The sequence below is a fragment of the Festucalex cinctus genome, chromosome 19 (assembly GCF_051991245.1).
Source record: "Festucalex cinctus isolate MCC-2025b chromosome 19, RoL_Fcin_1.0, whole genome shotgun sequence".
In the NCBI taxonomy this organism is placed as follows: Eukaryota; Metazoa; Chordata; class Actinopteri; order Syngnathiformes; family Syngnathidae; genus Festucalex; species Festucalex cinctus.
In genome coordinates this window covers 1,890,081-1,910,766 of record NC_135429.1, presented here as the reverse complement: position 1 = coordinate 1,910,766, position 20,686 = coordinate 1,890,081, and the positions used below count along the sequence as shown (strand labels likewise).

Genomic DNA, 20,686 nt, shown 5'->3' with positions numbered 1-20,686 from the left:
TTATTATTATTATTATTATTATTATTATTAACAACCATATTCACAAGTACGTTGTATACAATGTTGAACAAGCACATGACAGGGGGTATATACATATAAGTCATGTACATTCAATAAGTTTATAAGTAGTACAAATGCGAATTGTTTTTAAAGCCTTTTTACGATTTTAACTTTAGTGACTAACGAACAAAGGAATTACATAATGTTTTGAATTTGTTATTTAATTTGTATATTCTGTAAAGTTGAATCTCAAGTCAACAGTAGGGTTTATGCTTATCTTGTTATGACCCCCCTCCAACCAATTCTTTATATTTTATAACAGATGAGACTAAAAGGGGGAATTTTTCTGTTTTTTGTTTTTGTTTTTTTGTTTTTTAAAGATACAATAAAGACAATATGCTTAAATACCTGATTTATTGACAAATGTTACAGAGCTGTCGCGACATGGGGAATTCCCGTGCTGGTTACAGCACAGGAGGGCTCATAGAACCGTAGTTACATTCGTAACTTTCTTTCTCTCTTAATGTCAAGTTAAAGAGCTAATTGGGCTTCTTCCATCCTTGTTCAGTCGAGCGGTAATTGAGCCAATATGATCCTTGTGACACTTTTAGAGAAAAGCTGTCACCGGCTCTCATCTTTTTCCACACTGCTGGTGCTAATCAGACTTTAAATTCAAGTTAATTTGACAGAAGACTCAAGCTTGACCTTATCAGCCATCAAATACGGATAAAAATGAATAAATGGGGTTTGAATAGAATAACCTCGAAACAAATTTTACCCAGTCATCAATTTTCTACTGTATACTGATTACACTGTTTGGTTAACTTTGTATGCTAGTTGATTTTGTAAAAAAAAAAAAAAAAAAAAGATGGAATATGAATTTTCATGGCCTTGCACGGAGAAAAGCAGTGCGCAAAAAAAAAAAAAAATACCACCCTCTAATCCATGAAGTAGTTTTATTAGCTGCTACTTATAATGAATGTAGGCTGGGGCAAAACCACAACATGATTTAGCCGTTCATCATGCAGAAAATCCAACTGGTGGAAAATTATTACTATTAGCAGTGTTTTACTTTTTTGTCTTTTTTTAATTCATATTTCTTTGTGTGTGCTTTTTGTGACTCTATTCAAATTTGACCCCGAAAACAGAGCAGTGCTGATATTAGTGAGGATGTAACGATATCCAAACAATTTTTTTTTAGTGTGAGCTCTTTTTGTTTTATATAACAAAAAAACTATCAGTGTCAAGTATCTGTAAGTGGTGACCTTGACTTGGTAGGCGCAAGAATTAAATGTTTAAATGTATTTTTGTGCCCACAGTTATTGATCGTGTTTGACATTGGAGATGTCTGATTTCCATCAACGAACCGATATGACAGCTGAGGAAATGCATTCAATCATCCGTATTCGAAGTCTGCCGTCACTGTAACACGAACTCTGCCAGGAAGCCGTTTTTTTCCAATAAGCTCTCAAAATGAGTCTGACCAGGCAATGAACGTTTGCTCTTTCATATCACGAAACTCCTTGAGCATGATTCATTAAAACCCGTGAAATATTATGCCAGGCAAAATGCGAGAAAGACTGAGAGAGGACTTTTTCATTTTTTACCTTCAAAGCTGCTTTTTTTTTTTTTTTTTTTCTAAGGCGAATCTGACATCAGTTACTTTCTGAAAAGGTCGTCAGCGCTCTAAATGTCAAATGCATTGGAAGAAAAGTGTGAGTTTAGTGCGCAAGGTAACACTCTGGAACTACTCTAATAAATAAACAATTTATGATCACTTACACAAGTTGAGTTCAACTCAATTGTATTGTGATCTTGTGTACTTATATCATTATTTTGGAATATTGATTAACATTTTTTTTCTGATTTTTCACTTCAGTTGGTGATATTGACAATGTTCATTTTGGGTGGCAAATGCTAAGGTAAGGCTGTGCTACTATGAACCTGACTGACATTAAAAGCATACTCCACACACTGTTATTTTGTATCATATAAAATAACAAAAACAAACTTTCTCCTTCTAATTTAGATTTATACTGGACCATATTTTGTATTATCTTAGATTGTGACTAGGTGCAAGTTGATTAAAATAGGAAATCATCAATGACAGGCTGAGACCTCGCCAGTCTAAATTTGATCAATTTCATGTTTCATATATCCACTGTACACTATTGGGTGGTTATTTATTTATTTACATTATTATTATTATTATGTATCTATTTATTTACTTTTTAAAATTTGTTTATTTTACAAATTATTGTTCAATCCATGGGCGTTTCTAGCCCATTTTGGGGATGGTTAATTCCACCCACCCAAAAAGATTGTTTATGTTTAAAATTTACAGTATATCCTCTTTTTTTTTATTTTTTTATAACAAGTTATATATGTACTTTGTTCAAATGGACCGTTTGCTCCAGCTAGCCCCTCCCCGAACTAGTGCTTATTTACACAGGTGAGTATGCAGCCTATTACTCAGACCAAACCTGGTTTATGTGGAACATTTCTTTCCTTGCTTCGACCACCGAGTACCTTTACCAACACTTTATTATCATTTCCAGTCCTCATGGTTGCTGAACGTAATTGTAGCTCACTGTTTATGTTGTCAGAGAGAAGTTAGCTGTCTTTTTTTTTTTTTTTTTTTTTTCCTAGCTAGGAAACATTTCAGGTGGTGAAATCAACACTGTCCTTTGTTTGAATTGGAATGTTAAAAGATAGCTGTTATCTTCTCTGTGTGTGTTAATATTAAAGCCAAAGTGCTACTGACAAGCTAACTGAATGAATGCCCATGATCAAAAAGGTGTTATGCTTGTCCTTGAGAAATGTGAACATTAACGACTGAAGCTTATTTTCTGGTGTACTGTACTGTATATTCTGTACTTTTGTAATCATACAAAGGCATCACAATGACTTAATTTTCCAGTCCTACGGTCATCATCATCTAATGCTCTTTTACTGATGCAGACAGGTTCAACTTCAGGTATTATTTAAGATTTAAACTCCCATCTTGCATTGCTGATGTTCTTCATTTCTGAAAAGATGACATTCATGTTCGAGAAAGACCTCCTCCTCGGCGCTAATCCAGATTACAGATGCTGGGAGAGGACTGGAAGAAGGCCCGCGTTAAGGTTGTCTCGTCTGCCTGTTTGATGCTTCGTTCTAGTTGGGGAGAAGAAGAAGCCGATTGGATCAAAGCCTCTTTCATATTTCACAGCGCTGAGGTCTGAGAAGGATGACGCATGCCGTTTTGATCTAGCAACAGATGAGGAGGCCATGAAGCGGAGACGAGTATTATTGCTAATGATGAGGAACTAGATTGGGCTTGTTGGTCCCCCCCCAGATTCCTTCATAACGCTCATTGTTTCATCTCTATATTATGTTTGGAATTGAACGTTAATGGAAAAGGCTCTGAATGGTTTAAAGAAATGCAGCTGACCCCATCTTGAATCTCATCACGAGCTTTTAACCAACATCGCTCATTTTGTGTTGCTCAGGGATAAAAAATGTTTTCACTCTTCCGTAGGCTATTGATCTCATCTTTGAGGCTGCCTCAGCAGTGGGAATCTATCTGAGCCCCGTTAAGTGTCCTGCAGAGATTCATCGAGGCGAGCCTTCGATTGGTCAGTGCAATCGTCGATCGCGATAGCCCGCACGATGCTTCTTTTTAATCCCGGATGTTGGCATGTCCTTGTGTCAAATAGTCTTTGTAAGAAATTAAATCAAGTCCAATCTGACCTGAGCGGAGCCTATATGATATTTTGTTGTGTGAATGGCAACAGGTGGATAATTGCTGTGTAAAAATGTGCTAATTCTGAATAGTTTATCTTTTAGTTGCGGAGGCGTTGCATTATGAAAATATCAGAAATGCCCGGATGTTAGGAATTGTCAATAATTAATATTCAAAAAACGTTTTGCATCCAAACTGTGTGGCTGTAATCTCATTTTCGCACCACAAGGCTCCATTGTAACTTCCGGGATGGGCGGCTCGAGTGGGCGTGTCTTAGTGCAAGAAAACGCTGGCTCAGTGTCGCGGTGTCACACAGCCTGAGTGCAGAGACGAGCCAGCCGGGACTCGAACACCGGCCAAGGAAGATGTCGGTTTTTACACGCGGCGGGGGTCGCTCGCATCCACGTCACGGCGCGGTCACGACACGTCCGCAGGTCTCGCGTTTAGTTCGAGCCGTCTTTCTCGACACTTCAATGTGGTGGTGAAATCCTTCCCCACGACTGCTTGGGCTCCATCCCTGTCCCCCCCTTCCTCCTCCTTGTCGTCCTCCAGCTCCTCCTCCTCCTCCTCCTCTTCTTCCTTCAGCCGTCCCGTCAGCAGCATGGACAGGACGCCGAGCAGTCCACATCACGGAACCAACAAAAGCAACTCTTCTTCTTGTGAGCGAAACAACTCGTCGAGGAAACCCGGCGGGCGGACGGGGTCGGCAAGCCCCGGCTCCGGTTCCGGCCCCCAGTGCGGGGCAGGAGGCGGCCGCGGGGCTTTCCTGGGGAGCAGTACCGGTTCGCAGCAGGGTCGTAGGCGACAAATGGAAGGAGTTCTCAGCAAGTACACCAACCTCATCCAAGGCTGGCAGAACAGGTAAATAAAACAACACACGGAGTTAGTTTGGCTTTTACTTTTGTGAATGGCTCGTTTGTTGATGCTGCATTGTCCACGTTGCACTTTAAGGGGAGGGGCGGGGAGTCATTTCAATGCAAACTGTACTTGATGAGAGGTTGACATTTTTCTTTACTTGAAAGTTTATTTCTCTACTTTTTGCACAAACAGTGCTTTACTTTCTCTGCTTTGTTAGTATCATGGCACAGTGAAAAGGTAGTTCATACAGCTGCCTCAAAGTTATGAAGTTCAAATAGTTTCTATTATGTTGAGTTCGCATGTTCTCCCAGCGCTTGCGTGGTTTTTACAAGTACTGCTGCTTCCTCTCACATTCCCAAAACATCCATAGATTTATGACTATACATTTTCTATTCAGGTACAAATGAGTGTGAATATATAGATGACAACACAAAGTAGAAAATAGAGATAAAGCCAACTGTGGTTGAGCTCTTGAGTGAGAGATATTGAGAGCAGCAATATGGAGGAACATCGTCCAGAGAACAATAACAACAATATGCAACAGATTCAGATCTATGTTGTCAAGATAGTCCATATTTCACTAACAAGCTCCTCTTTAGACTAGAGCCAGCTGTCCTCATTTCAAGCTTTGCTCATGCCAAGCTAGAAAATCTGAAAAAGAAAAAAAACAAAAAACAGGTGTTTTTTATTTTTTATTTTTTTCAGTTAACATGAGCTAATTTCATATTTATTACTACTTAATACTAAAAAAAAAGTACACAATTTTAGCTGGTAATATGTTTTGCCAGCATAAAAGTCATGCCAGTGCTAGCTGGCTTTAGCTAGCTAGCATAGCTAACTAAGCTGTGGTTGCTTTGAAAAAACTCAACTCAAGTTTATTTATATAGCGCCTTCAAACAGCCTGAGTTGTCACAAAGCGCTTTACAGAAACACACAAAAAAAAACCAACCATAACATAAAACATGAACACAAATACAATACAATCACAACAAAACAACATTCTTCCATTCCTACATATGCTTTGATGTTTGAAGCAGTTATAGATGAAAGAGGACAAAATGTAACATTTAATGATATACATTTCAGCTTGTACTTTTATTCTTACCTAAGTACAGATTTAAATCAATATTTTTACTTGAACATGGTCTTTTTTTTTATTTTTTATTTTTTTTTATTTCATTTATTTTTTACACACGTATCTGTTCTATATAAATTCTTTTGCTGCCTCTACAGTGCAACTTCTATATTTGGATATCATTTTAAGATATAATGCTTACAAGTGACTTTTGAACTATTTGTTTAAACCAAAAGGTGGGAATAGTACCCATTCTTCAAAAAGTATGGCAAATAAAATTGATAATTACAGCCACAATAATACAATTAGCATTTTACTTGCTTTTTCATATATCTCTGTGCCGGGTTAATTTTGCGCAGTCTTATCTTGATGCCTTTTCTCGTTATCGCTGTCTATTTTTTTTGTGTGTGCATTTGTATTCATAATATTTCTTCTTTTGAAGCACCATGGACACTCTCATAATGAGCCCACAGAGAAGTCGACATCTCAGCAGTGCATTATTGTGTGGTTCATTCAGCATTTATGACTTCACCCCCTGCCTCGTTCTGATATACTCTTCTCACAATGCAGCCATTACTCAGAGTTTTCATAAAAAAAAATAAAAATAAAAAGTGGAGTGAATGATATAAAATTAATTCAAGTCAACGCTGTTGTCTTAAGTGTGAAGGTGAATTGTGATTTGGATCAAATCTGGTTACTCGATTATTAATAGAAATGCCTTGCAGGTCGCGCAGTGTAGAGTAATTACAGTCATCAGTGGCTTTTCGAATTACAAGTGTATTGTGAGTGCCGGGCAGGCGGTGTGGTGGCGAGAAACAGACCGACCCGAGTGGAGCTAAATACGATGCTGTGTAGGTGGCCCTCTGCCAATGTGAAGTGTTGATAATGTTGTGTAAGTGATGTGCATGATTGGAATGGAACAGCGGTAGATATCTGCCCTTGTTGTTTTTTTTTACTTATTCTTCAGTGATGTGAGTAGTGTTAACGCTTGTGTATTAAATCATCCTGTGCTGTCATTTCAACAAATATTAGGTTTGTGCAAAATATGCAATACTAACATCAATCCAGAGTTTTTATTAACTTATTTTACTGGCTTGAAGCAACATCTACGTCTGCTATAGGTAGAATATAAATCTACCGTATAGTGGAGGCACAGATTCCTCCATGTGTTGATTCTAAATTCAGACTTTTCTGTGCTGTCAAATGAATAATGTCGAGGTGGCAGGTGGGTGGTCGGGGTACATTTTGAGGGATGAATCATGACATTGCTTCACTGCCTCGGTTGAAGGTGTGAATTGAAAAAGTGCAGCTTCAGTCAGGTGTCTCAGTGGCATACTCGTAGGAAGAAAACTTCTACATAATAGACAGTTCAGCATAGCGCACGACACCTTGCATTACCCTGGACTGAATTTGGGATTTTGAGCCATTTTTACATCCTGCGTCTCATACGTCAGCATTTTCAGCTCTGTTACATGTGAACTTGGACATACGGCCCTGTATGTATTATCCAGCACCATCCATCACGTCTTGTTTAGCTGCTAGGGCAAGACTGCCCGGAGGGGGTCAACAGTAAAAAGACCGCTCTGCTGACTGAACATGGGAGATTTTGTGTGTGTATGGACGTGTGTGACAAAAAGACACGGCTGAGTATCTGACGTAGGCAGATCGTTCACTGATTTGCTGAGGTTGACACTCATGCACGAACAAGATTGTGAATAGGGATCAATATTCAGGTCGTAGTGAATCCCTCGTCTTTTAGAGTTTGTTTATGATCACACAACATTGGGATAAAACTGTTACATTTGTGTTTTCATAGTTGTATATAGTTTTTATAGATTCATTTTAGACAGCGTTTTAACCGGAAGCTAAAAAATGTCAAGTATCTACATTTTTCTTTATGCGGCACTTGATGCAGAAAGTTTGGACACGCCTCCTTTAGGATTTTTCTGGGTACTGGCGGGGGTCCCACGTCTCCAACCATTCTATGCAACCATGATGTGCCGTTGGATTGCAAATCAATACCTTAATTGGACGTGGAGGGAGAGCATTGATGATCAGTTTCGGCCAAAAGAAGATAATGCAGGGCAGAAGGAGAGAGCAAGGACAACTACTGTTTCTTCAAATTATGGATAGGTCAGCAGAAAAACGCCAGTGACACTCTGGCCTGTGTTGGGTAGTAGAAGAAGGTTGTCCTGCCGAGGGCTTTTCTGTCTTGCCATTTCCTGTTTTATTTTGAAGATCCTGACTCTTCTTTCATTTCAGGTCACCTGCCCTTCTTCATGTGGCGTCAGTGTCAACCCTGCTTCCTGATTGTGTCCACCTGTTTCCCATTACCCTCATGTGTTAAATAGTCTGTGTCTCCCCTTGTCTTGTGCCATAGTGTTTCGTCTCGAGCACCCAAGCCCAACCGCAGTCTCGATCCACAGCCTTGCTATCGTTTGTCTCGTCTGAGAAATTTTTGTTGTACTTTACATAGCCACAGTTTAGTGTTTAGTTTAGGACTGTATTTGGTTCTTTTGTTTGTAGCTTAGGTATCCTCCCTTTTGAAGAGCCTTTAGTTTGACCTTTTCATAGCCCTTGTTTTTATTTTCCCCTCAGAGTCAGGTGGGTTTTTTTAATAAACATCTGCCTTGGTGGCCAACTCTCTGCACCCGAGTCCTTGAATCTGCCACAGCCTTGTCACATCTAAAGACATCTTAAGACTCACGTCTATGGACACATCTAATAGACATGTTTTGAATTATAAAAACATCTTAAGACATCTCAAAAATGTGTCTTAAGAGACATTTTAAGATGTCTTGAGACATTTTTGATGGCTGGGTATGGTGTAGTCCGATTTTTGGCCTGGTGAAATGTTGCCTCCTAACCAGTTTATCGATCTCTGTTTTTCAGGTACTTTGTGTTAGATCCAGATTTGGGACAGCTGCTGTACTACGTTAACGAGCAGGGAAGGAGCCAGAAGCCACGAGGGTCCCTCCCCTTGATCGGAGCCACGGTGACGCAGAGCGATGAGGTTCCGCACATGTTCATCGTCAATTCTGTGAATGGAGAGCTGTACAAACTCAGAGGTACGACGCCGCTCGTTTTGATCTGCTCGTTTATTGACTTCACTCTCAAGAAGAGTGTTTTATTTGAGGAGGGGGATGTGCCTTTCATATTTCCACTTAACACATTGGACAATGTTTTTGTAGACGGCTCAGCTGCGCTCAAGCATTAAAAACGTGATGTTCATGCCCACGCAGGACTTGTTGTGCCTGTTGGACGTTCTGGATATACAGAGAGTGGGACCTTGAAGTTGCACCTAGCGTATTTGACATTTTGGTGACACAAATTCATCTAAACTTAACGGAAGGTAGCGGCTTTGGTTGGCAGCAAATCAAGTGATCACATCTACAACAGTGCGAATTGTCACCAAAAAAAAAAAGATTGATTGATGTTGGTATATGCTTTTTGACATTTGACCAGGCATGTTTGTCTTGAACAAATTAGAATAACATGGGAGGTATAACAGCAGGACGGTTTGAGCTTTGTGCCTAGTAGGGCCTTTTCTTTCACTGACTTTTTTTTTTTTTTTTTTCTTTGACTGTTGCTCAACTCTAACCACTGGAACCAGTATGCCCCCTTACGCTCTTGGGGGAAGGATTTTCAAAACAAGAACAACTTGGCCTATATTCCCTGAATAACTCCATGTGTATTGAGCGAAGGGGAATCAATGATCCTACCCGAGGAGAGGTCGGCAGAGTCGCACACAGACTGAGATCTTTCCATTTTCAAGTGCCTTACTCATATTTTGGGTATACAGCGCAGACAAAAATGATCTTGACTCTATTCTTCAATTGATTTTCATAATTTGTCTTTCCGGAATCTTCGCTCATTTAACCCAAGATAACGTTTACAAGTGTATTTTATAAGCCCTAGACAAACAAAAGCCCAGCTAGCTTATTGTTAAAGCAACAAGTCGAAACATCAGGAAAGCGTTTAAGTAGCTCACATGTGTGGCCTCAACAATCAGTGATGAAGATTAGCCAGCATGCTCAGATTTGGTTTTGGTTACCATGGGAACCCCCCTGAAATCCTACCTTGGGATTGGCAGAGCGGAACTTTAAAGTTCAGCAAGGAGTCATTTTGCACTTTTCGCGGCTTATGCAGCTTTTGATGTGTATCGTCTCACTGAATTTGATTTTTTGTATTTTTTATTTTTTTTTTAACATGTTTTTCTTATCACTTGTGCTGCTGTAAGAGGATACATACACTGTATCACTAATGCACGGTCTCACTGGATGGTTTCAACAACTGGCCGCCATTCTACTACATTTCACTTTTGAATTTAAGAAACGTGTAATTGTATCCATGAATGGCCTCCAACAGCCTCGGGGGGATGTTTGGCTTCATAACAAAAAGGCATTAGTGACAATTGCAAGGCTGAAAATAGACAATATTACTATCAGACGACAATCTTGCAATGGCGACTGGCGAGTACGTTCGAACGTAATTGCGTGTATGTTTGAACGTATTTAAATACACATTTAATGTTTGTAGGCTAAATGCTACAAAGGCTCTGCTACTTTTTCCCACTCGTATATGCACAAGTAATGTCTTGTGGTATTATGGCAGTGCTTCTCAATTATTTTCTGTCATGCCCCCAAACCAGTAAGAAGAAAACAACCCCCCCAATCCCCGTGCGACTATAAATAGTATCACTTGTCTATAAAATTGTTATAAGCACATCTCTGCACAACACTGTATCCGTATTAATGTATAAGAGAATAAATTAAAAAAAAAGAGAAAATGGACCAACTTACAAAGAATTGCTTTATTAACTGTAACAGAAAAGATTTAAAGTGCATCTGAAATTCAAAAATAAAATTAAATCCTTAATTAAACTATAAAAATTTTTTGACTGACCATGTCAAACCATATGATACGGAAAAATAAGTGTCATTTTTCAGTGCTGTACCTTTAGTTTGCTATCTCTCAATGTGAGATGAGGGACGTCCTGTCAAAGTGAGTTTTTGCTGTGGCTCGAGTTCCCAAGTGATGAACAACAAACAGCAAAGGGGAGTCAGGTGCAGCAGTTTGGATCTGATTGACACCTCTGCGGCAGACTCGACTGTTTATTTTCTGCAAGGTTGCACTCAAGCAGCCTCTTCTCATGAGAGCGTCGTAAGATGTTGGACGAAAAAGTTGCGCTTTGTAAAAACATTGAACGATTGCTCAGCATCTTAACACTTTGAAAGTACCGCAAACTACGTATGTTCTTCCAAACATGACAATGTATCTATTTGGTGGTCTCAATGGGGGTGCACCTTACAAGTAAATGCCACACCTGCATGTTTCTTCTAGTGATTAAATGTTAAGACAGTAATGTGGGATTCTTTATTCAACTAATCGACTTAAGGAATAGCTATCTGTAGAGGGCGAGACTTGCTCTAGCAACCTTAATCAAATTCAGAGGTTCATCTGTGCAGTCGGACTGCATAAAAGAAAACGAATGGCATCCCTCAGTGGACACGAAGACTCTTTTAACTACATATCGACCCGCCTGTGAACTCCTGTAAGAGTTTATTGCATGAATAGGAAGAAAGCCTGTAAATTAACTTTGTTTTGTTTTTCTTTTTGTATCTTTTCAGCATCTGATGCCAAAGAGCAGCAGTATTGGGTTAGCCAGCTCCAAGCGTGTGCCAGGCGACATTCGGACTGCAGTGCCAAGGTAAGTAAATAAATAAATAAATACAATAAGATGCAGATAGTTTTTAGTGTTCAACATGTGTTGTTGTTGACTAGGAAAGAAATGAAAGTCGTGAGGGATATTTTTAAATTAAACGATGTTAAAAATAATACTCGATTAATTGTTGCACCTCCTGGTATACCTCGGATGTATGTGAAGAAAGCAGGGGCTCTGTTTTTCCATGATATGTTTTTAGTGTTATCGGGCTCAAGATAAAAATGTGATTCATAAGTATTAATATAACATTCAAAAACCGAAATTGTACAGTAGGATGAAATGAAGATGAGATTATATTTTTTAATCCCAAACATCCATAACAGGGCACCACCTCTTTGGTTGGATTCATTTTGCGGTAAATGGATTTGACTTGTCACACATCTACACATCAAAAAAACAAAACAAAACAGCAATTGTTGGACAGAAACAGCACTTTAATGTATATGAACGATAACTGCAGTGACAGTACTTTGACTTGCAATCATAACAATAATACCTCCTAATGAAGAGCGCCGCATGACTCTCGAACTCAGCCTTCCGCTTACAAAGGAGCATAAACAAGCGGCGCTCTCTGACGTGAGCCAGACATCAATTTGGATGTTGTGTTCTGGTAATAGATTCACCTTGGCATGTCCTCCATCAACATATCAAGTTTGAGGAAAGGTTGCTGTTGTTTTGTTGCAGACGTAAGATGTTGCATCAAAAGAGATGACAATTCCTTAACAGTACTTATTCTGAAATATGCTTATCTGCCACATACATTTCAAGAAGATTTAGATTTTGCATTACCTGGGATGCTTAGTGATATTGGAGACTAGGGCTGAATGATTTTGAAAAATAATTGCATTTTTTTTTTTCAACCTCCACCTCAATATTGTGATTGCAATTTAATAGTTTTTGGTAGGGAAGGACAAAGTATTAAAAATGTATTTATACGTATTTGGGTTTTAATTAGTTATTTTGGCAATAATTGAAGTCTACTGTTCTTTGCCATCGAGAGGCTGCATCAAAGCCTTCTGTATGCTCTAGCATAAAAACAAAAACGTATAAATACGTCTTTGGGACACTTAAAACATTTAAAATAGAACGTATTTATATGTTTTTGGGAGTATATATATATATATATATATATATATATATATAAAACTTGACAATAATGGATACGATTGCATGACTAGAATTCATTTTCTGTTCTACTTTTTGAAAGCAGTGTTTCTTTTCTTCCCGTGTGTGCATGTGGTTAATAGGTAAGGAAGTTGAAGGGCTCCGATGAACACCTGAGTGCAGAGGAATCGGGGGGAGGACAAGATGTGCTGGTGAGTCACTAATAAACACACACCGCCATCTTATTAAAGATGCGCAGCACTTCATAATGGAGATGTCCTCCTCTGTGACAGCATGTACTGCCATGTGCTTATTAAATATCATTGTTCAGTTCCGCTCTTCCCCATATCAGAAAGTTTCTGGCATGACTAAAGGTGAATTTTGAAGAGAAAATAAATAATTGTTGACTAAAATTAATATTTTGTCTATAATTAATGTGGTAACTTCATTCATTTTCATGTACAATTAATACCTTTTAAAAAGTCATTTTTCTACTTACTGTCAACTGAAGATGACATCATCACCTGTGCTAAGGAAGTAGGTAACGACCAATCATGGTCCACCTGTTTTCTGACCAGCCCCAGAAAAGTGGTGGACCATGATTGGTCGTTACCTATTTAAATGGGCATGCGTTTCACAGCTCCAAACATTTTCCAGGAGCAACACGCGTTTGCGCACTCGAATGCGCCCTCCCCGTCTTATTTATCGTAATATTTGCAGGAGCCAGAGCTTCAATTTTTCCCGTCGCCTGTTATTTGGTAGAAACGCACGAGCAGTCAGGTTGTCTGGCTGTAGCGCACGATATGATCGATCTTTCTCAGAACATTTGGCTCTGTTGTTGTTGGTGCCACTTTGCAACCACAGTTTATTAGCCGATTACGGAGCTCGCCGCACGGAAGCAAAGGCGGAATGTTTTTCACGATGATTAGCAGGTTGTTATCGAGTGTGGTCGCATCCTAACAGGAATCGTAGGGTGAGTAAGTCTGTGGACTTAGTCCAGTTGTCTTTGTGATGGCATAAAGCAAACAACAGGATTTCTTTGCCTTCTTTGTTTCAGCTTTGCTGAAATTCTTTGTTTGAAAATGTGTACAAGTGACTTAATGAAATATCTGGTTAGATTCTGTTGGCAGTTTTCTGACCCTGGCGGACATTGGAAAAGTGTGTGCTCACAGAGTATCTGGTGTGAGGGTAACGAATGCATCCTGTGGTGTAAAATGTGACGGATCAGCAGCTGACCGTTGTACCTTACTTACGCCCACACGCTGCAGGGCCAAATCTGTCGACAGCTGAGTGAAAAAGCGAGATAGAAAAGTGACAGCACTGGAATTGTTTCCCCCGAGCCAAATAAACGGTAACACTAACGGAGAATGCCTGGCACAAAGACATTTTATTTATTTATCCATTTCCATGGTTGTCATAATTAGGGATGTCACGATAAGGGCAATATCGTTACATTAAAACTGCCACAATATCGTCGTCGTCATGTTCACAATATTTAAAGGGAACACATATGTTAAAAAAAAAAAAGTCAGGTTAATTTCCATTTGTGCAGTTCTAGCACCCTCTTGTGGCTAGTTTATTAGTGCAATTTAATTTTCATTAGGGATGTTTTGGCCTTATATGTTTAAAATCTGTGCTAATTGTCAGATGAAGGGGAACCTAATTTGCTTGTGAAGCGATCGATGTGTGCTTGCATAAGTGCCGCAATATTATTAGAGATTGTAGGTGGTTTATATGTCAACTGAAGATGACATCATCACCTGTTTATATTTATTTATTTTACCTCTGAACTCCAAGTGACCAACAAGTCACTGAGGATTAGTTTTCATTGTTTTTCAGAATATTTTTTTTTATGACAGAAAAAAAAATATTCAGTAAAACAGTAAATAAATAAATATATATATATATATATATATATATATATATATATATATATATATATAAAACAGGAAAAAAATACTCAGAAAAATAAAGCTCCCCCCCAAAAATAGCCAGAAAACAGTTTATTTTTTTTCCAAGTGAATGCAATACGCTTTCGTACAATACAGTATAAAATAAATAATAATAAGGATGTGTGGGGATTTAAAAATCAGTACTACCTTTTTCTTTAAGTTGTTTGCCCCTCCCCTTCTTGTCCAGACATATTCTTGGGTCCAATAAGTTCTTTCCAGTTTAATGAAATGCTCGGGGCTCTGTTCCAGTTATAGAGGACAAAACCTCAATTCTTAATGCCGTTCCTTCTCTGCTTGCTCACGGCTTGACTTTGCACAATGCAACACTGTTCTCTCTCCTGTAAGCTGATTTAAGTCCTGCCCCAAAACATCACAAAGGACCTATGTGATAGAAATCTCACTCTTCAGAAATCTGAAGCAACCTGCTTTTGGTTACTACAGCGCAAAGCAGCGTGACCGCAGCTTGGTTGTTTGCCTTTCAGTGAGCAGCGCTCTGTTGTGCAAGTTTGATCTATTTTGTTTTCACCGGCACTGTAACCAGACCTCTGTTATCTCGGGGCAGATCAGCTCTGGTGTTTCCCTGTCCACTAATGGGGGTAAAAAAAAAAAGAAAAAAGGCAGGCCTTTGAGGATAACTGGTTTGACTTGAAGAGCATTTTAGGTTCCTCGTGAAATCTCATCTGAAAGTCCAATAACCCTCAATTATATATATAAAAATGATACTTATTCATATTGATTTATACAGGCCTATATAGATAATTTATTTATGTATAATTTTGTATTGCATAGGGCTCCTCCTCATCTGGTCGCAACCGTAGCTTCTCCCTCCTCCCACACCTCACGCCAACTTCATCACCGGCTTCTCAGAGGCAACCGGCCCACACGTCTTCGCCGGGCAACATCGTCACAATAACGCACCACAAGTCGCCGGCGGCAGCGCGGCGGGCCAAGAGTCAGTATCCGGGACGGCTGCTGGAGGTCAAAGAGGTGGGTGCCAAAAAATGTGAATCAAAAGATATTGTGAGGCAAAAGTTGAGAAATTCTAGCTTGAATAGTTTTCAAGTGGGCAAAAATATTGAAACAGACGTGATTGGATTCATTTAGACTCATTAATATCTCACCCACATATTGAAAATAATGCTTAATGTATAATAAAAAAACAAACTTTATTCTTAAAAGTCACTGTTAAAACACTTCCAAGTAATTTTTGTACCTTTTAATTTAAAAATGATTAAAAAATATATTTTTCTTAAATGAAATCTTTTATTTTTTATTTTTATTAAAAACAAGTAGGAAATTTAAGTGAAATCTGAAAAGACATTTCTTTCCAATTTGAAATAATGGATCGGTTTATAAATAAACTTTATTCTTCAATGTCGCTGTTAAATTGTCATTTTGTGTTTACTGTTTATACTATACATCTGAGCTCAAAATTTATTTTTTATTTATTTTTATTTTTTTTATAAATAACTGTTTTCTTGAAATAATTGGATTTCGCGGCTAAGTCGGCTAAGTCATCTTGATTAAGGTTTTTTTTTTTTTTTTCCCGACATTCCAAAAGCATAAACAGATTTTAAATTGTCTTATAATTTGTGAGCGTGTCAAGAAAAGGACCTTCCCCAAACTATTCATACAAATTTGGCAGCATTATCTTTTAACAATACCCCAAATGGACTGCAAGATCACAAACATTTTGAAAGTTTCCCATTTTGACTGCAATCTCGTGCAGAGCTCTTCTTTTAATTGCCTCTCTGGCCACTCCACACGTGGTGCGGTCCCCCCCCACATTCCGATTGCGCCACGCTGCGCGTCGGCATCGTCTCGTTAAGAATATCTCATCCGAGTGATTCACCGCATTGACAGAAAGAGAGCATCTTGCCGTCGGTTGAATGGGAGAATCCTTCATCACCTCCAAGGAGCAGACTGCTCCGCCTCCTCGTGTCAACCTGCTGCAGTGCGAGTGAATAGCGAGCAGATGGCGTGCTCATTAAGTAAAACAAACACTCCTCTGGTGCTTGTGTTTCCACGTCAGACTGAAAAAAAACCAAAAAAAAAAAAAAAAGGCCCTCTGAGATTTGTGATTCATTCTGTTTGGCTTCACATTCGTCTGACCTGATTCCTACGTCATGCAGCACTTCATACTTCTTCCCAATTTGTCATCTTTCCTTTATTCCGAACTGATTGTGCAGGAGACGGCTTGTTCTGTGATTTATTTCCTCGGGTACATTTGACAGACAAAAGAAGCTGCTGCGTGCAGATACGGCTGAGCTATATGGGTAAACTTTAAACTGCAGAACGTCACCTTGTATGGCACGTGCATTTTTCTGGCTCCTTCCCACATCCGTGAATTGATACATGATTTGTCTCGTCGGTTTGACCTTCAGCCAGTATCACTTTTAGCTTCCAGGCTGGAAGCCAACAGACGCACAATTGGGCTTTTTGTGATTGCTACGTTTGTGCTCTCTCAAATCCACACGGCTCGTTAAATGTGCATAAACTTAAAAAAAATAAAAATAAATGCTTACTACTGTAAAATGTTGTCTACTCAGGGACTGGGCTCGAAAACTTAATTTCCTTGAATTTTAATTTTTCCACCTTACCATCAAGACAGTATGATTTGAACAATTAATGCTATTGATATCCGGTATTGGCCTGTTTTTAAGTTTATTGAACATGTAAACATAACATATAAACAAATAGGAAATAAAAATTGAAAGAAAGAAAAAAACAAAACAAACAAACTCATAACAATCATTAATGATGGTTTACATGTCCAAAGGAAGTAGGAAGAAGTTAAAAACGTATCTAAGCCTACCCCTTATTCTTTGTATCTTTGTTTTAAACATATTTCTTAAAGGGGCTGTCTGCCGGATTCACTCAGGAAAATGCACTTTTTTAAATACAGGATGTACACACTTTAACTTTCTCTCAGTCTACACATCTGTGTTTTTATTAACCTTTTGTGGTAATTTCGTCCTAAACCCCCACCTCCCCAGCCTGTATTTTGCCACTCGCAAACGGGGCCGGGTGAACGTGTCAACTGCGTGACGTCACTCCCGCGGCAATTTGAAACCACGTAGGGATTTATTTATTTTTTTCTTCACTCACTCATTCACACACGTAAGCTTCTGTGAGTGAGTGAAGAAAAAAAAAACTGGATGGAGGGAGGGAATAAAAACACAACCTCCTTGATTGTTAAAAAAATAAATAACAGTGATGGTAACCACTAACCAATGTTGAAATGTTTTTTTGATGCAGCATTGGCAACATCTTTGATCATAAATGAAAGCCTGAATGATCAAAAGACAAAAAAAATATTCAGTGCAAGTGTGACTTTTGTTCTTTGAGAAGCGAGTGTAGAGACAAGAACTGGTCCTTGCCACATTTGTCACCTTCACTTCAACCTGTCTGTCCATCCGCGCACGCGTGTATTTGTCCATCCCCCGTCTGTGCGGCAGCGGGAGTCGGACCACGCGAGCGTCTGCCCTCAGCCAGCTTGTCACAGCCGACTGATGTGAGCTCATCAAACGGCGGCGCGGGCGGGCACTCGCTCGTGCAGCCATGTTGGAGAGCTGGATCACTGGGGTTAGTTAGGCTATTTCTGGAAACGTGGCTGATCCCGTTGGCTCCACGGGGAAAGTCTGCTTTTGCTGTGTTTGGAAATAGGGCCAGTCTGCTCCTTTTTGGTTTGAGTCATGTCACACGTCAAAAATGCATAGATTACGCATTGCAAGTACTTTAATAACATTCAACAAAATGTTATAAATAAGCCAGGGAAAGTAATACATTTCAGTCACTTTTCTTATCTCACACTTCTCTTGTGTGCCTTTTGTCATCTGCATAATTACATTTGCTGTCAGGGGGCCGAGTGATCATGTCACTTCAATATTATTCATGACACGTTACTAATTCATGGGAACACATGTTCATTAACAGGAACCCTGAAGCTATGCTCAGTTATATTTAGATTTTTACATCTGTCTCTTAGTTGTACTTTATCAATTGTATTTTTATTTTCTTATTTATTTATTGCATTGTTGGTCCTCCATAACAGCGTCTGCAGTGTGGAATAAATATGAAAGCAGAGCCTTTTTATTTTATTTTTTATTGATTGATGTTTAATTCTATTATTTATTTTTGTATTTATTTCCACATTTTTATATTATGTATGTCTATATTTTGTTTTTATTTCCATTTATATTCAGTTTTTTTTGTATTTAATTTTGATTATTATTTATTTGGCATTTTCGGTCCGCCATATTATGGAGAACATTTATTTTGAAATTTATTTTTATTTTTTGATTCTCATTTTTTATTTTTGTGGTTTTTACTTTTTAAATTATTTCTATATATTTTGTTTTTATTTCCATTGATATGATTTTGTTGTATTAAATTTTTGAATATTTTTCTATCCATTTTAATTTTCACATTTTTTTTTTATGTATTTATATGATTTATTTTTCATGTTTGGTCCTCCATAAAGGTAGATTATGGAACAAAACTGAACAATCCGTTGTCAATGGATCCAATCTAAGTGAATGCATAGCTGAATACCGATTGTTGGATCTTTTCCCATTGACTATAGAAGATGCAAATAAGCTCATCCGGCAGCTTTCACTGCTTCAAAAATAGCTCTTGTGCGCCGCTGCAGATGCGCTTGTCAAGTGCGCGCAGAACACGAGGTGTGGGCTGTGAACATATACAATATTAATGAAGGCAAGATTAGCAACCCGCATACATTAGTGCTGAGAAAAGCTTCATTACCCACAAGGAAGATGCAACTTTTGTCTTCCTCTTTTGTGATGCTTTTCGAGCCAAATAGGAATAATTCTCATACTTTTTGGTACTCCTCTTTTGGTGCAGATGAGGTGATACTATCAGAATGCATATACAATATATGTATTAACTATGATGCACTGGAGATACTGATCCCTTTTAATTATAATTTAGCCACTCAAGTCTAATTTTAAATGGCATACATCACTGTGCTTGTGAGCACAGAAGAGTGTGATGGATGGAAGAATGAAATGATAAAGTCAATTGCAATGCACTTTCACTTTCAATATCATGGAATAAAAAGTTGGATTTCACTGGCGGCCGCTAGATGGCGGTACACTATTTTGTAGTGTCCTTGACACTGTAAATTTGAGAAGATTGAAAACAGGAAGTCCAATATTTCAGCTCACCCTAGTTTTTGCTCAGGATTATTGAATGTCAATTTCCTTTACATCCTGCTTTTTATGCCTTCTTATTTTGATTAAACACAGAAGATAATCTTTCATGAAAGACTAGAGAAATCAATACTGTTGATATGCTGAAATCAGAGGATTGGGACAATATTAATTTAAAAAAAAAAAAGCCTCCAAACGATTGCTCGAAATTAAAACAGTTGTTGATTAATTTGATAATCGATTACTTGTCAATTAATCGATTAATTTGGACAGCTCTCGAAGAGTACATTGTCTTTAGGGAAAAAGTTGAACTCATCCTATTTAGAGTCGGTTGCTTCTATGCGGTGGAATAAGTAGCAGAGTTTAACAAAGTACCTTGTCATTGTGGCATTTTAAAAGATTCGAAAATCATTGGAGTCGGGCATTTTTGACAGCTGGCTGATATTTATCCAAGATGGCCTTCCGAATTTGAATTAAGATCTGCAATTCATCCTGCTACTGCCTCCGCTCTACCTTTCTGCCAGTTCTCCTTATTTCTCGTCTCTCTACTGCCAGGATTTATACACCTTCTGTTTTGAAATGTGCGCTAGAGTCAAGCTTGACTCAAGAGGAAGTTGTAAGTTAAACTAGAAAATGCCATTTATGGGGAAATGGCGTGTGAAGGCTGGAAGGCTAAATAAAAACCCGTGGAATGATTAGGAATAATGTTGAATGATACTGGAATATATTGAAGTTGGAATAACGTGAATTGGATGAATAATGTGGAAGTAAATGGAAAATGTAGAATCTCCCATTAAGACTAATGGGGAAAAATCGGGAATTGTGGTTAAGCCGTGAATTTTTGAACTGAGAAAAATGGAAGCGGTCGTTGCGTGAATTTTTGGAATATGTCGAACTTTGAACGGTGAGAATCGGTTGAAAAATGTGGCAGTAGTCGCGCGTCAAAAAAGCGCGAGGACTAAAATGGAATAATAAGAATAACGGGAATGGTGTAGAATATATGCGGAAGACTAAAACAAAAAATTGTCCAGTTCAGGGTTGCAGACTTGAAGCAGAGATTATAATTCCCGCGTTGCC

The 20,686-nt window shown here is 38.5% G+C and overlaps 1 protein-coding gene across 4 annotated transcripts in view; it reads left to right on the top strand.

Moving 5' to 3' along the window:
- The window catches only part of osbpl10a (oxysterol binding protein-like 10a), a 32,097-nt gene that overhangs the window by 1,887 nt on the left and 9,524 nt on the right, over positions 1-20,686 (top strand). Inside the window, exons 2-7 of one of the 4 annotated variants that reach the window (XM_077508240.1) lie at positions 3,521-3,617; positions 4,277-4,585; positions 8,550-8,725; positions 11,288-11,367; positions 12,630-12,698; positions 15,228-15,425. In XM_077508240.1, the coding sequence (XP_077364366.1) occupies positions 4,326-4,585; positions 8,550-8,725; positions 11,288-11,367; positions 12,630-12,698; positions 15,228-15,425 (783 nt within the window). In that variant the 5' untranslated portion in view covers positions 3,521-3,617; positions 4,277-4,325. Of the gene's footprint in view, positions 1-3,520; positions 3,618-3,667; positions 4,586-8,012; positions 8,262-8,549; positions 8,726-11,287; positions 11,368-12,629; positions 12,699-15,227; positions 15,426-20,686 lie in introns of those variants that run through there. The other 3 variants (XM_077508239.1, XM_077508241.1, XM_077508242.1) reach the window with 3 other exon arrangements.